The 14263-nt window shown below is 35.1% G+C and overlaps 1 protein-coding gene across 1 annotated transcript; it reads left to right on the top strand.

Annotated features, from left to right (window-relative positions):
• The first annotated feature begins 170 nt into the window (after positions 1 to 170).
• Positions 171 to 11601, top strand: LOC115924452. The gene is made up of 5 exons (XM_030986531.1): positions 171 to 350; positions 739 to 975; positions 1297 to 1323; positions 10221 to 10383; positions 11146 to 11601. The coding sequence occupies exons 1-5, from the start codon at positions 269 to 271 to the stop codon at positions 11393 to 11395; spliced, it is 759 nt and encodes a 252-aa protein (XP_030842391.1). The 5' UTR covers positions 171 to 268; the 3' UTR covers positions 11396 to 11601.
• The last annotated feature ends 2662 nt before the right edge of the window (positions 11602 to 14263 follow it).

The following is a 14263-nucleotide window of genomic DNA, read 5'->3' as shown; positions in this document are numbered from 1 at the left end:
AGAATTGGCGTTGCAAAAGTTGTAAACATTGCAGCTTTCTGCGCACTAAACCAAAAACCAAGCACCTCGGAAAAACATGTAAATACGTTTAATTTTAAATGAAAATCCTATATATCCCATCGAGATAAGCTATGAACGAATGGATCTTTATCTTTGTCTTTCAGGTTCATGTCACAACGGTCACCAATGCAACTGCGATGCTAATGACAATAACTGGAGAGAGGACTCGGGGTATCTTACCGATAAGACTACTTTACCTGTTACTGAAATGAGGTTCGGTGTGACAGGACTAGCAAACGAGTACGGGTATTATACACTAGGACCATTATACTGCAAGGGAGATGAATCTTGTAAGTTTTATATGAAAATGATTACTTATTATCACATAGCTTCGTAAAAAATTGTTATTCTAAAAGAGGTTGGCAGTAAACGTATCTGGCATTATGACTCCCAGAAAGAGAAGTAGTATAAAACAAAATTAAATTTGCGCTCCGAGAAATGTTGGTTATCATACTTGTTAGATGATAGAGATGATGGTTACGTTGACAATGCAGATTATGATTTAAACGATGAATATAATGATGATGATGGAGATAATGATGACGACGACGCCGACAATGCAGATGATACTGATAATGATCCCGATAATATAAAAATCAGGGATTATTTACCATTCAGATAGAATATTTGGCGAAATGACACTGACCTTGTGCTTCGTCCTTTCCTTCCATTCCTTAGTCCTTGTGACGGGTCGTACAGATTTTATGTTCATCAAAGAAAGGCATCTTACAGGTTACAACAACGCAGTCCTGTCTAGCGTCACGGTTGAAGAATGTGCCACGGCCTGTGTGTCAGCCTCCAGCTTCATATGTAGATCGTTTGACTATACTCCATCCACGTGCTATCTCAGTGAGGAGAATGACTTGACTGTTGTCCCATCTAGCGATCCTCCTCTTCACCTGTTTGTTCGGATCAGTAAGTTATTCTTACTTGGCTCAGAGGGCGCTGATGTGGTGACATTGTATTTGATTTACAACAGCCGTTCGATTCAATTCAACACTCATTCAATCGGTTAATCTGTCCACAGCCAATAAACCCAGGCATTCATTAAACAATCGTTTGCAAATTAATGTACTCGATGTTGCTGGATTTACCGTTCGCTTCTTAAACTATTCCGAAATGTTCCCCCAACTCCTAGTTAGGCACAATTCCACCTGACTGTGGTACACTTTGCATTTAAACAAGATTTAATTTTTATATTAATTCCAATCTTTTTTCTCACCTTTGTCTCCTCAGTGGACCGCATTGAAGACCCATTTACTGGTGGGTAAATCATCTTACTTTTTTTTCCTCAGCAAGATACAAATTGATAGTGATATGTATTAATGTATTTTAATGTTAGTTACCGTTTGGTACCATGAAGTTTATTTTCATCAATGATTATTTCTTTTATACATGTTATGCTTCATGGGAGAAATTTCATCTATTTAAACATATTGGTGTCTTAAACCCAGTAAATAAGGTCGATTGATCGATCTGTAATTTTTAAAAATGTCAGAAAAAATCTTGGAACCAGCCGGACTTGAACCTGCATCTACTACTTGCCGGGCAGCGGCTCTACCAACAGGCCATCACTGGTCTATGGCACAGTCAAGATGAACTAGAAACAAATACCCAAGCTTCACTGATTCATTCTGACTGATTAATATTCATTAGTCCGCCACAGGTCAATAACTTTTATAAATGTAATGCTTCCTGGGAGAAATTTTAATTATTTAAACATATTTGTTGCTTACACCCAATAAATAAGATCGATTGAGCGATCTGTAATTGAAAATCAAGTCAATAAAAATCTTGGAACCAGCGGGACTGTGCCATGGACCAGTGATGGACTGGTGGTAGAGTCGCTGCCCGGCAGTTGTAAATTCTACCTTTTGGATAATATATTGATTTACTTTTTACCATGTAAAAGTTCTTTGCACAACTGAAATCCTCCAGGAATCTTTTGGAATTATGATGTCACAGCTTGGAGTCATATTTTAGGTGACTTTTTAATATTTGAGATTTACTCTCTAAGTGATGTGTTTACTACAGCCCCATGTATTCAAAGTTGTGGTGTATCTTTCCTAAAGTTGGTACACATCTGCACTGTGGCGACTACTCTACTTGCCTACGTCGGATTGAATTTGCTCTATTATACTCCCAGCTTCGGTATTTGTTTATGTAACTTGTGTATTGTCTCTTCAAGAAAGCCATTGCTACTTTCCAAAGTTTCAGCTGGTTTTGTACCATTGATGCCCCTCTTGATCATTCATGTGAGGTCCCTAACCTGATTTCTTCAAATAATGGCAAACAAGCTGGAAGTGTAGCGACTAATCCATTCACCTTACTTTTATTGTACATTCATGTTCCAGTAATTTTCCATCACGGTACTTATTTATATTCTTTATTCGGACCACGTGTGTTTATTCCTTCAATCACGCATCGTGGTTCCGTGCATCGTTCACCCGCGTATTTTCAACACCACGAGGTTAATTTCTTCACTCCTGCTTACATCTCAGTTGGGTCCAGACGTCTCTATGAGTTTTTCTCTACATTCGAGATTCTTCCGTGCCTATCACCTCTTTTACGGCACGTCAACTCTTTCTCTGCCGTCTTCAATGGGCTGGCAGTTTCCCAGTGGAACGTTTAAATCAGGACCCAACATAGCGCTTGATTCTCCGCCGGGAGCTGCCAGTTTCGTCTCCGGTAGCTTTTCACACACAAACTCGACTCACCGTAGTTCGTTTGCCACCTCATCTACGAGTTCGACTCACTGCAACTCTGATGAATTTCACCATCAAAGTTCGGTGCATCAATCAAGCGGCTCACTGCTCAACACCACTGCCGGCTTTGATGCCTGCATTTTCTACCTTGATCTCTGACATCAAACGACTCACTGTTTTCATCGTCGAGCGCCACATTCTTCTCTTCTCTTCTCGCCTGAGAGCTTCTTCATCATCATCATCATCATGAGCGTCAGCGTTGACATCCTTCACGGCTTTTCAGCCACGACAACGAAGCTGCATCTCCGCCTTCAATCCGCCGCATCCTCATCGCGTGAGCCCCTTCCTTCGTTTCATCCGTCATCATCTTCATTGGACTGTCGATTTCATTTCTATCATTGTCGTTAGCTATATTCATTCACTGCATTTATTCATGTCCATCTTATTATATGACCATTTAATCTCCGTAAAAAGAATGAAACGCCGATAATACCAAACAACAACAACAACAGCAATATTATCAATTCTCATTCATGTGATTCTTATTCTGAATCATTTATTTGCTAGACTTGTCTACACTTTGTAAGTGTGCATTCTATTCAGTACCTCAATAAAATAACGAAAAGGGAGTACTTCCTCGTAGCTAAAATACAAATAGAGTTATGTTGTGTGATCAGTGAACACGCTTTTACAATATTCATTCACATTACTGCACACACTCATATCTCTAAAGAAGCACCTGTAACCAGAGCTAGATCTACCAAGGAGCGTATCAACCCTGCTTTAGTGCAGGACATCATCAAAGACATTCTACATAATGCAGGCTTTATTCAGCAGGTTGAGGAATCTATTAAAAAAAGAATGAATGAAATGGAAGAGTCTATTCATAAGCTGAAAGCAGATATATTTGACTTGCAGACTAGCAACGACAACAAATCAAAGGAAATTACGATTCTCAAAGACAAAGTCAGCACTCATCAAAATCACTTTGCTAGAATAGACAACGAGGTGAATGATCAGGAGCAATACTCCAAACGAAACTGTATTCGGGTATTTGGCTGCGCGGAAAGAAATGGAGAAAACGCTGATAAGATCATAATTGACAAAGCGAATAAAATTATACATGTAGACCTTCGATTAGAAGACATCGATATCAGTCATAGAGTAGGGAAAAAGAAGGAGAAAGAATGACAGACAGATACCACGTGGTATTATAGTAAAGCTTAAAACATACAAGAAAAGGCAGGAGATCCTTAGGAAAAGGCGCAGACTGAAAGGTCAAAATAAGTCAATAGTCGAAGACCTCACGTCTAGTAACCAGGAACTACTTAATCATTCAAAAGCTTGTCCCACGGAACAACATGTTTGGAGTTCAGACGGTCGCATCTTTGCCCTGTCCAAAGATAAAAAATTTGGGCATTAAAGTCATTCATAACAAAGATCTACTAAAGTGACTGTAATTAGGAAGCAGAGATACGAAGGATAATAATTATAGGATAATCTCATTTTAACTTTTACCTGGATGGATGACACACAGTTGTTTGTTATGTCCTCCTAACTGGACTTTGATCAGTGAATATTTTCGGATATTCCTCTTCTTTGTTTTAATGCACTGTTTTTAATATTTAAATTGTTCTTTTTCTTTTTTTACAAAGTATGTTCTTTTTTTCTTTTCATTTTAGTATGTTTGAATGTATGTCAGAGGAACAGAAACAATTGTATACTGTTAACTGTAACTTTCAGCAGCCAGTATTCATGTATTTACAATTTAATCTTTATATATACCCTGATGCATTGGAAAATATAAATATTATTGAATGTATTTATGAATCCGTTAGCTGATATTGATCCAGATTCAAATTTATATAACCTATTGAATACAGATTCTTGCTCTTACACACCAAATGAGTTTAAAATAAAGTTTCATAAACATCATGGTCTCAGTATATTACATGTCAATGCTCGTAGCCTTCAGACAATTTTCGAAAGAATTTCTGAAATTATATCATCAATTCAAATTTCATTTTCAATTATTGCAGTGCCTGAAACGTGGATTACTGATGTACCACTTTTACCCTTTGAGCTAGAAGGTTATACATTTTTGAATTCCAGTAGACATTTTGGTCGAGGAGGAGCTGTAGCTTTTCTTGTATCAAATCAGTTGAAATATCGAGTAAGAAATGATCATATTATTTGTAATCATAATGAGATAAATGATTATGAATATATATTTATTGATATCATCAATCATTGTCACACCAAAACTACAGTTGGTGTTATATACAGAAAGCCAAGTGATAATACTAATGATTTCTTAAATTGTTATGATGATATGTTATGTAAGCTCAAATGTGAACATTCGAACTTATACATTACTGGGGATTTTAATATTGATATCCTTAAACATTTAAGTAGTTCTGATGCTGCCAATTTTTTAAGTATCAATTCTTCGTATGGCCTCGTACCACTCATACAAAATCCTACTCGTATTATTGTAAATACTGCTCCCTTAATTGATAATATATCTGCCAATGTTATAAATTCTACAGTTGATGGTGGAAGTTTGTGTGTGAACATTTCTGACCACCTGCCTATTTTTCATCTTTCTCAAATTGAATGTAATGTAAATAATGTATCAAACACTCAAAAATTATCTCGCAAAATTACAAATGATGGCATTAATGAATTAATTGCGGAACTGCATGTTACAGATTGGTCCTCAATTTATTGTTGCTCTGATGTGAATGAGTCTTATAAATTGTTTTTATCAAAGCTACTTAAAGGGATAGTTGAGTTCTGTTTTCACATTTATAGTGCCCTTTTAGAACCTAAAATTGCTATGAAGGTAATTTTAGACCCCAAAATGTGTCAAATTTAGCCTATACGATCATACCAATTCAGCTCCACTTTTAAAAAAAAGGTGACCGTTAATTAATTATTTAATTAGAATTAACAGCACATGAGCCGGCTAATTGTGGGTAATATAAGCAACACGAAAATGCCAACAAAAAAGCCAAGATCGGCATTGGCTGAAACACGACGTAAAAGGCGTTATTTCGTTTTTTTCAACGTTTTTTTCAACTTTTTCAAAATATCTAATATTTGTGGTGGTACACAAGTATTAGAAATCGTTATATTTTAGCCGTCTCTGAACCGATTTTGATCAAACAAAGATGATTTTGTCATTTAAATGTTATGTTCTTTCAAATTTGACACTTAGTTTTTCATCATCTCACAAAAACATTATTTTGTGTAGCGCCCTCTGCAACAAAACTTAACTATCCGTTTAATGCATTCGATAAACACTTACGATATATTAAAACGTAAAGTAAAGAAACCACTTATCCGCAAACCCTGGATTACGCCAGAACTTTTATGTTATATTAGAAGAAGAAAAAATAAGCTTCACAAAGGGTTTTTTTTTTAAGAAAACAAATGAAATTCCAAAAAGTAGCCTCCATCATCATGAAAAAATATCCCATGAGAGACCTGAAGGGGTGCTCTTTTTTGTAAATTAACAAAAGAGCCACCTTGGAAGAAAACAAAATCGAGGGTTGATTGTCACAAAAAAGTAACTACGCTCCTACACAATAAGTGCTCATAATTTTAGAATTACCCTAGAGTCGTTTCAAGATTTCGTCTTGCAAAATTATTAGCAATTTTGCAAAGGTAATTAGGTAACAATGTGTAACAAGAAGTTATCATTAATCCGTGGTTGAGTAAGCACACATTAATGAATTTTTATTTTCATATTTAAAAAATCGCAAAAGTAATATTATCATTGCAGATTACTGAGTATTAAAACAATTCAAAATGCACTGTTTTACAATTGCAAATAATGCATTTAACCACATGTGCCATTCAAAAATGTCAAATCTATGTCATACTTCGATATTTTATGTATCAGTATTTACTGTGTAATTATGTATGCCATTTTACTGTCCATATCTGGGATGCAAACCTGTATGGGTTTTTCTAAACCTTGTTTTGTAACCCAAGACATGTATATATTTTTATATTGTCTGAATAAAATCAAATCAAATCAAATCAAAAATAAAATGAATGAAATACCATCAGCATTGTTTCATAAACCACAATCGATGCATTCAGTCATGAGCTGTTTCACAACAATGTACAGACACGCACAATGTAGTGTGACATTTGAATTGGGCCATTTTGTCTTTAATCTGTGCTCATTCAGCCATAAAGTGATAAATATCTCTAATTTTCAGTAATTTCAGTAATTTCATGACTTGTTGCTCCACATTTTTGTTTTCTTTTATTTCTGGACATTCTTTAACATTACTTATTGATTGGAAGAACTTAGAGAAAGCCTCAGTTATTTCACTGTTACATGTGATTTCTTTTTCATTTTCTATCACGGCTGACATGTTGTTTTTGTTGTTGACAGATACCCCCTTTAACCGTTTGATGGTCGACCATACCGCTGATTCTGGTACAAAGCGGTTGAGTCTTGAGGAAAACTCTTGCCAGTATTTTCGTTCTGCTTGGCGCAGAGTTTTTTGTACCTCTGATTTTTTCTTCAAATATGTATTTAGATTTTCTATTGAATGTGTCTTTTTAATCTATTATTTGCCCTGTTTCTTTCTTTTTTCCACCAATGTACAGGGTCATGTTTTTTCTTTCTCCTCTGGGCATTATGTCTTTAATAGTCTGTGATAAACTTTTCATAAAACATTTATACATTTTCGTAGGGTCGGAAAAGTTGCCACTATGTTCAATTTTATGTTCACAAAAGTGTTCCAATAAAACAAATTAAAGACCAGGTTGTTTCCTCGTTTATCTTCACGCTGTTGCTGTTCACTGGCCCTGCTCGGTCCAGTAATATCTGGGTAGAGATGGGGAAATGGTCACTACCAAGGGTGTGCTGCAAAACTTCCCACGAGCATAGGCAAGATAGTTTGGGGGAGGTGATGCTAAGATCCAAACATGAAGTTTTCTCAGTACGTGGATCTATTTTGGTTCCTCTTCCGTCGTTCAAAATTATAAAGTTATTGTCATGTGTGAAATTTTCAATTATGTGTCCATTTTGGTCTATCTTCGCACTACCCCACACAGGAATATGAGAGTTGAAATATCCAACTATAAGGAATAGATTGTATTCTAGTTTGTTAATCATCCTGTTTAAAATAAACTCGTTTAATTTTTTGCAATGGTTATAGAAATTGATTATGGAGATTTTCGATCCAGCAGCATGTATTTTAATATGCTATATTTCGAATTCTTTGTCATTGACATGATATTCATAGTTGATGGAATCATGTACATAAATAGCACACTGTCCTTTAGATTGATTTTCCCTGTTTCTATTAAAACATGTATATTCAGGGATTTGCAATATTCTATCATGAACCATGTTTCCTGAACACAAATTAAATGCTACTTTACATCTTTATATGAATCTAAGTATTTTATAAGTTCAGGACCGTGATTAAGAAGTCTCTGCGCTTCCCATATTATGGTTAGCGCCGTCATCATTGTTACTATGTTATACCAGTACATCTTTAGCGTCATGTTTTACTCTTTGTTTGAGCAGCCTCTCAGCTGCCACTTTTTAATAAGGATGAAATCTCCTTCTCAGATTTTCCATCCGTAAAAGTGAGAATAAGTTGCGTAATGAAAGAGATTAATTGCTCATCACTCATCAATGTTACTAGGTTACCTCGAGGGAGGGCTTCTACTTCAGTTTTTTCATCGTTACCTATTAATTTACTTCTCTGTGCGTTTTTTTTTTTTGCAGCGGGGTGTTCAAGGGCTGGGGATCTGGTTGCGGGGTGGCGTTTTCAGGGCCGATTGATGTGGATGGCCTCACTGGTCGGGGAGGAAGAGGGAGGTTATCTGAGTTAACATCGTGGGAGGGATGTGATTCAGGGAAATTGGTTCGTGGTTTCGGCTGTGGTTTTTCTTGCTCCGACTGTATTTTTGCAGCTTATGCGTATGAAAGATTGTTTTTGACTTTTACTATTTGTATCTTTTGGCTTTCTTTGCTTCAAGACAACCGTCAAAGGCCGCCGAACGGTTCCCGCCACAATTTATACATATCGGTCTATCTTTTCGGTTACATTCCTCAAATTTATGGTTCTCTCCGCATCTGACGCATCTCATTTTTGCCCTGGAAAAACGGGGGAATGTATTGTTTAACCTCAAACTTTTGATAGCAAATTGTTATGTTGCTGGGGAGGTTTGTGCAGTTGAATGCGATGATAACACTTCTCATTGGGATAAAATTGGGCCTGTTTTCTTCAATTTCAATTGATTTTACATTTGATATTGACCTTTTCATGATTCTTTTTACATCAATTAATTTCGTTATCTGTCATTTATGTAGGTACTCAATATATGACCCCCTCTCACAACCTGCTGCTTTTCTGCAACTTTTACTGCGGTGGTTCCTATGTTACTAATTTGAGATAGTGCTTTTACTTGTTTCTGGTTTTTACACTTGATAAGGAGACCTTGTGCTGTGGGTTTTATAAATTCCCCAGGGTTCGGACAAGCTTCACGGATATTTCTAGTTCTTTAGCGATTTTGATTTATCAATGGGGGTAATTAATACTTTTAGTTCCGATTGGCGGTTCTGGGTTGTATTTTGGGTCTTCTGAGGAAGAAGATTTTGTTCTTATTGAAAGATTTTCAATTGCAATGCTTCCTTCGCGCCTGCGTGTATTTCTAGGTTTTTGCTCCCTACGGGAGTGTTTTACTGTTCGGAATTCATCTTCGTCATTGGGTCGTAAAAGAAGTGGCTCTTCGCCCTGGCCGGTATGTGTTACCCCGGCCACGCCCTGGTTGGTTGCCTGAAAAGGGCGGGAAATTCCATTGTGTGCAGTCTACCGTGTAATTAAGGGTGCGGTATGTGTTAGTAGCCCACAGGACTTGCGCCTTTTGACTCTGATCCTAAGTATATAGGCCTGTATTTCATCAGTGTAAAGAAGCAAAACAGTCCCAAAATATCCGGTATTGAGGCAATTTTTTAACAATATTGGCAAAATTCTACAAGAAATCTACAAGCTCCTAGAGAGCTTCTGAAAAGCACGTCCGCTCGTCCGCTCGGACTGTTTTTTCATTTTTACCTCTGACATTTTTACCTCTGACATTTTTACCTCTGACAATTGTACCTCTGATATTTTTACCTCTGACAATTGTACCTCTGATATTTTTACCTCTGACAATTGTACCTCTGATAGTTTTACCTCTGACATTTTTACCTGGCACCGGGACCGGTCTGTTCACATGCCAGTATTCATTATGATCATATTCTAGTACCTGACTTATTTACCATGTATCTATCAACTGATGCTACCTTGGTATTTCGATTCTAGTATATGATTTATTTTCTCTTTTAACTCTGATGCTTCCTTGGTAATTCTAACTTCTGTCATTTCTCTTCACTGACACATACAGGTCCCACACCATCCTCTCCACTAACACATATAGGTCCCACACCATCCTCTTCACTTACTACCTCTTCTCCACCAAAATCAACTTCAGCTGGAGGTTCTTCAAGCTCCATAGCAACTGTCGTAGGAAGCGCTGTTGGTGCTATTGTTGTGATTGTTATCGTTATAGTTCTCATCATCGTCTTTTACAAGCGAAGAAGGTTAGAGAGATACCTTGTCCTTAACTTGTCCCTCTTATTAGTAGTCCATTCTCATCGAACTCCTCCACGCAAGATGATAAAACCGTATGGTCATGAAAATAAAAGCTGAATTATGATTGTTTTTTTATACTTAAAATTATTATGAGATGGGTAGAAGAATCCCTTCAATCTGATTGTTCAATTACCATGTATTTATTTTTACTGGATGCACGCGATATCGGCGATCGATACGACCGATATCCTTTTTTTTAATAATAATAATAATAATTTTTTTTTTTTTAATTATTTTTTTAATATTTTGTTTGGGGTGATAATTATTTGTTTTTCATGTTTTTTGATAATTATAATCTGTTTTGAAAAAAAATTAAAAATCTATAATTTAAAAAAAATGTGCACTGACAGTTATTTTTAGTTTTTTTTTATTTCATGATAAGTTGAAAATCATGCGTCCGATAATTACTGGACGCATGATTTTGCCATGCATCCGGTAAATCTGTAAAATAACAACATTTTGTCTTTTTGACAATTTTTGGGGCCCCATCTTATAAAACAGATGATGCACAGGTGTAATTCGTGGGTCGGTGGAATTGTGGGCACGCGGTACCTTTGAATTTGGTCTAAAACCATTCAAAGGTACCTTGTGCACACAATCCCTACCGACGCACTCAAACCTGTGCATCATTTTTATATTGTAGTTGGACTTTATTTGTTATTGTTTCATCTATTTATTCGATGCTGTGCTTTCATAATATTAACTTTCAGCAATGAATCAGCCACTACTAAGTCTGAGGGGAAAGAGTCCGATTCATCTCCACAGTATGAGAACCCTGTATTTGATCAGTCACAGACAGACGTTCTTACTTACCAAGACCCGCAAACTGAACCCCATACCTACCAAGATCGTAATAACGATGATACTGCCGACCCTCATACCTATGAAGATCAAGAAGCCAACTCCGAAGAATCGAATGACGCCATTAAGAGAGATTACTTCAACGTGCCAGGCTTCTAAAAAGTGATATGATTTTTTTTTAAATAAATTAAATAGAGTCTTAATAATATGCTGATTAAGAATTGAATACATGAGGAGAAGAAAGATCCAAGTCAATCAAAATGATTTTGAGTTATCAAGAAAAAAAGTTGAGAGACAAAATATTTTGAGTCTTGACTTATTAAATATTCATGCCCAAGTATCAATTATTCCGTGAAGATGGAACCATGCTTTAAAATTTTATCGTGAAATAATAAAGTGTATCTTAATAACTGAATGAAAAACTATGCTGATGGACTTGACCGTTTTCTCTCACCGTCATGTATCCAATTTAAATACCATGACGAAAAGTTGTCAGAAACTAATAATGGCTTCCTTTTCTTCGTCCTGTGCTCCTCTTTATTCGTTTTCATTTACAATATCTACTCACGGTATTCTGAAATCTGTTGATATCGGGGATCAAATAAAATAATTCCTTTTGAAATAAGTAAGAGGACCGTTTGGATACATTTGATATATAATACTTATGACTTTTTAGGGTGCAATGTTGAATTCACCACACACAAAAAAAATCATTCATTCATTTATTCAGATAAATCTAATCGGGATTACAAGATCACTGGAAAATGACAATCTTAAGTCCTCGCATTGAAAACATGACAAAATAAACGTGATAAAAGGAACTTATGCAATCAAAAAAATCATGAAAATAATAAAAGAATAGAAGAAAATGAAAAGGGGTGAAGGTTTGATGACTTTCACGTAGGTACAGATGAGTTATAGTATTAACGTGTAGCAGCAAAGGCATAATTCATCTGGCGTCAACAATTTATTCATATTAAATTCATTCTTTCTGAGGCTAGCTTCATTTGTTTCCACTTCTCCAAAATGTATCATTATTCAAGAATAAAATAATGCCGATTTTTTTTTTCTTTTTTAATCACATTCTTTGAATCTGCATGTGAATGGATCTGAAATAACAAAACTTGTAGACCTGGGGCATGTGGGTTTACATTTTTTGCTCTAGGAATGAAATCATGAGTGGTATTTTAATGCTTTTGAGAATAAATTGGAGACGATGAGTCATTTCATTTCAAAATCAAGTAGATATTATTCAATAATGTTCAATATATCACTTTCAGTTATTTGGTAGATTGTTGAAGCAATTTGGGGCATCACAGTTATTAGACTATAATGGAACATATCTAGACAAACACATGTAGAGCTATGTGTACATTATTTAAATCAATTATTAAACTCATAGAAATCATTGTGAAATTCAAATTACAAGAATAAATGTCCATAGAATTTGAAAAGTGCGTCATAATACTTTAGAGGCAAAACTTTCCGACATTTTAATCAAAGACAAACATGATACAGAGTAGGGGTGATATCTCCCTTTTCTGTACTGAGTTAGGTTTATGATTACTGTTAGGTATAGTATTCGAAATAGCTGTCTCTAGCAAATATTATTTCAAATACATTTATATAACCTACCCAGAATTCAATAAAATGCAAAATTACTCGATTTGATTCGACTCTATTGCTAATTCTAAACATTGGTTTAAAAATTGTGTTGTACTGAATTTACTTGTAAGATTTTAGTACTGCCCGATATTTACATAATCATAATAATCATACAACCATGTAGGTAATGTACAGTTTGATTTACCATAACACAAGTTAAGACAACACAGTGCATTAAAAAATTGGATAAAATAACTACGCATCATTGAACGTGATATTCTAGAAATGTGTTTAAATAAGTTTTAAAACCCATTGTATTGTTTTAACTGCTTTTTTTTATGTCCGCTGTTCATGTGTTTATCTTGTGTGTGTTTTTGTTTGGTTTTGTATTTGTTGCGTTTTTATATTTTATTACAGATTACCTTTTAGTAACTCTTTTACTACCCTGCAACCGCCGATTGTATCATTGTTTGTAAATATGCTCTCTCTCAAATTAGTTAATGATCAAAAGTATATTTGCATTTTAAAAATAATGAAATAATGAGAAATAGAATTTTAAAAAATAATAAAAACATATTTTAAAAATGTAAATATTATACAAATATACACTGCCTTGAGATGTTCTGGTTAAAACTATGCGCAAGAGGTGACTCCAATAGTACTATTTGCGAAGCAAATGGTACTTTTGGAGTCATCGAGGCCCATAGTTTAACCAGTACCTCGAATAGAAGGCATGGTATATTTGTTTTATATCCTGCATCAAAAATTTATTTTAAAAAACAACAACAACAACAACAACAAAATTTGGGAAAAACAAATTTAGAACAAAAAAAATGTCAATTTTTATCTAAAAAGATTTAAGATATTTTTTTTTCATTAAATTAAGATTTGATAAAAAAATTGATTCAATTCAAAGAAAAATTTCACTTTTTTTTTTTCAACTCCCAAATAGTAAACCAAAATAGTACTCTCATATAGTACTTTCTAAAAATAGGTCAAATATTTCTGGTCATGTGACGAGCTCTCAACTGATGCGTCTATACATGGAATTTCGTTTTACGACACGTCACCGTTTTTCTTTTTGTAATTTTTTAAAAAAATACTATTTTATGTAACTATATGCCATTTATATTCTTTATTTTACACTCTTTCAATCGAAATATCTTGATTTGAAGCACGCCTTATTACAGTACCATCTACATGTGCATAGCCCGTTCCCATGTCAACCATTTAACAAAATGATTTAATTCATTTATTCATAGAATGCGATTCCAAATTCTTTGAATTAATACTTCGGCACTCAGTAATCCAAGAATGTAAACAGTTTAGTTGATTATGTAACATGTTCTATTATGCAATCGTCAAGCATGTCAACAACTTGGCGGATTGGGGGTGGGGGGTTTTCCTTCATTTTTGGACTGT

The sequence above is a fragment of the Strongylocentrotus purpuratus genome, unplaced genomic scaffold (genome assembly GCF_000002235.5).
Source record: "Strongylocentrotus purpuratus isolate Spur 01 unplaced genomic scaffold, Spur_5.0 spur5_scaffold_16, whole genome shotgun sequence".
Lineage (NCBI taxonomy): Eukaryota > Metazoa > Echinodermata > Echinoidea > Camarodonta > Strongylocentrotidae > Strongylocentrotus > Strongylocentrotus purpuratus.
Note: the sequence above shows the minus strand (reverse complement) of the source record. Positions and strands in the feature narration are given on the sequence as shown.

Excerpts from the sequence above, each read along its gene's own strand:
- LOC115924452 (XM_030986531.1), top strand. The coding sequence starts at position 269 with ATGAGGTTCGGTGTGACAGGACTAGCAAACGAGTACGGGTATTATACA. Across the intron at positions 351-738 it reads CTGCAAGGGAGATGAATCTT|TCCTTGTGACGGGTCGTACA; the intron begins GTAAGTTTTATA and ends TCCATTCCTTAG. Across the intron at positions 1,324-10,220 it reads CATTGAAGACCCATTTACTG|GTCCCACACCATCCTCTTCA; the intron begins GTGGGTAAATCA and ends TAACACATATAG.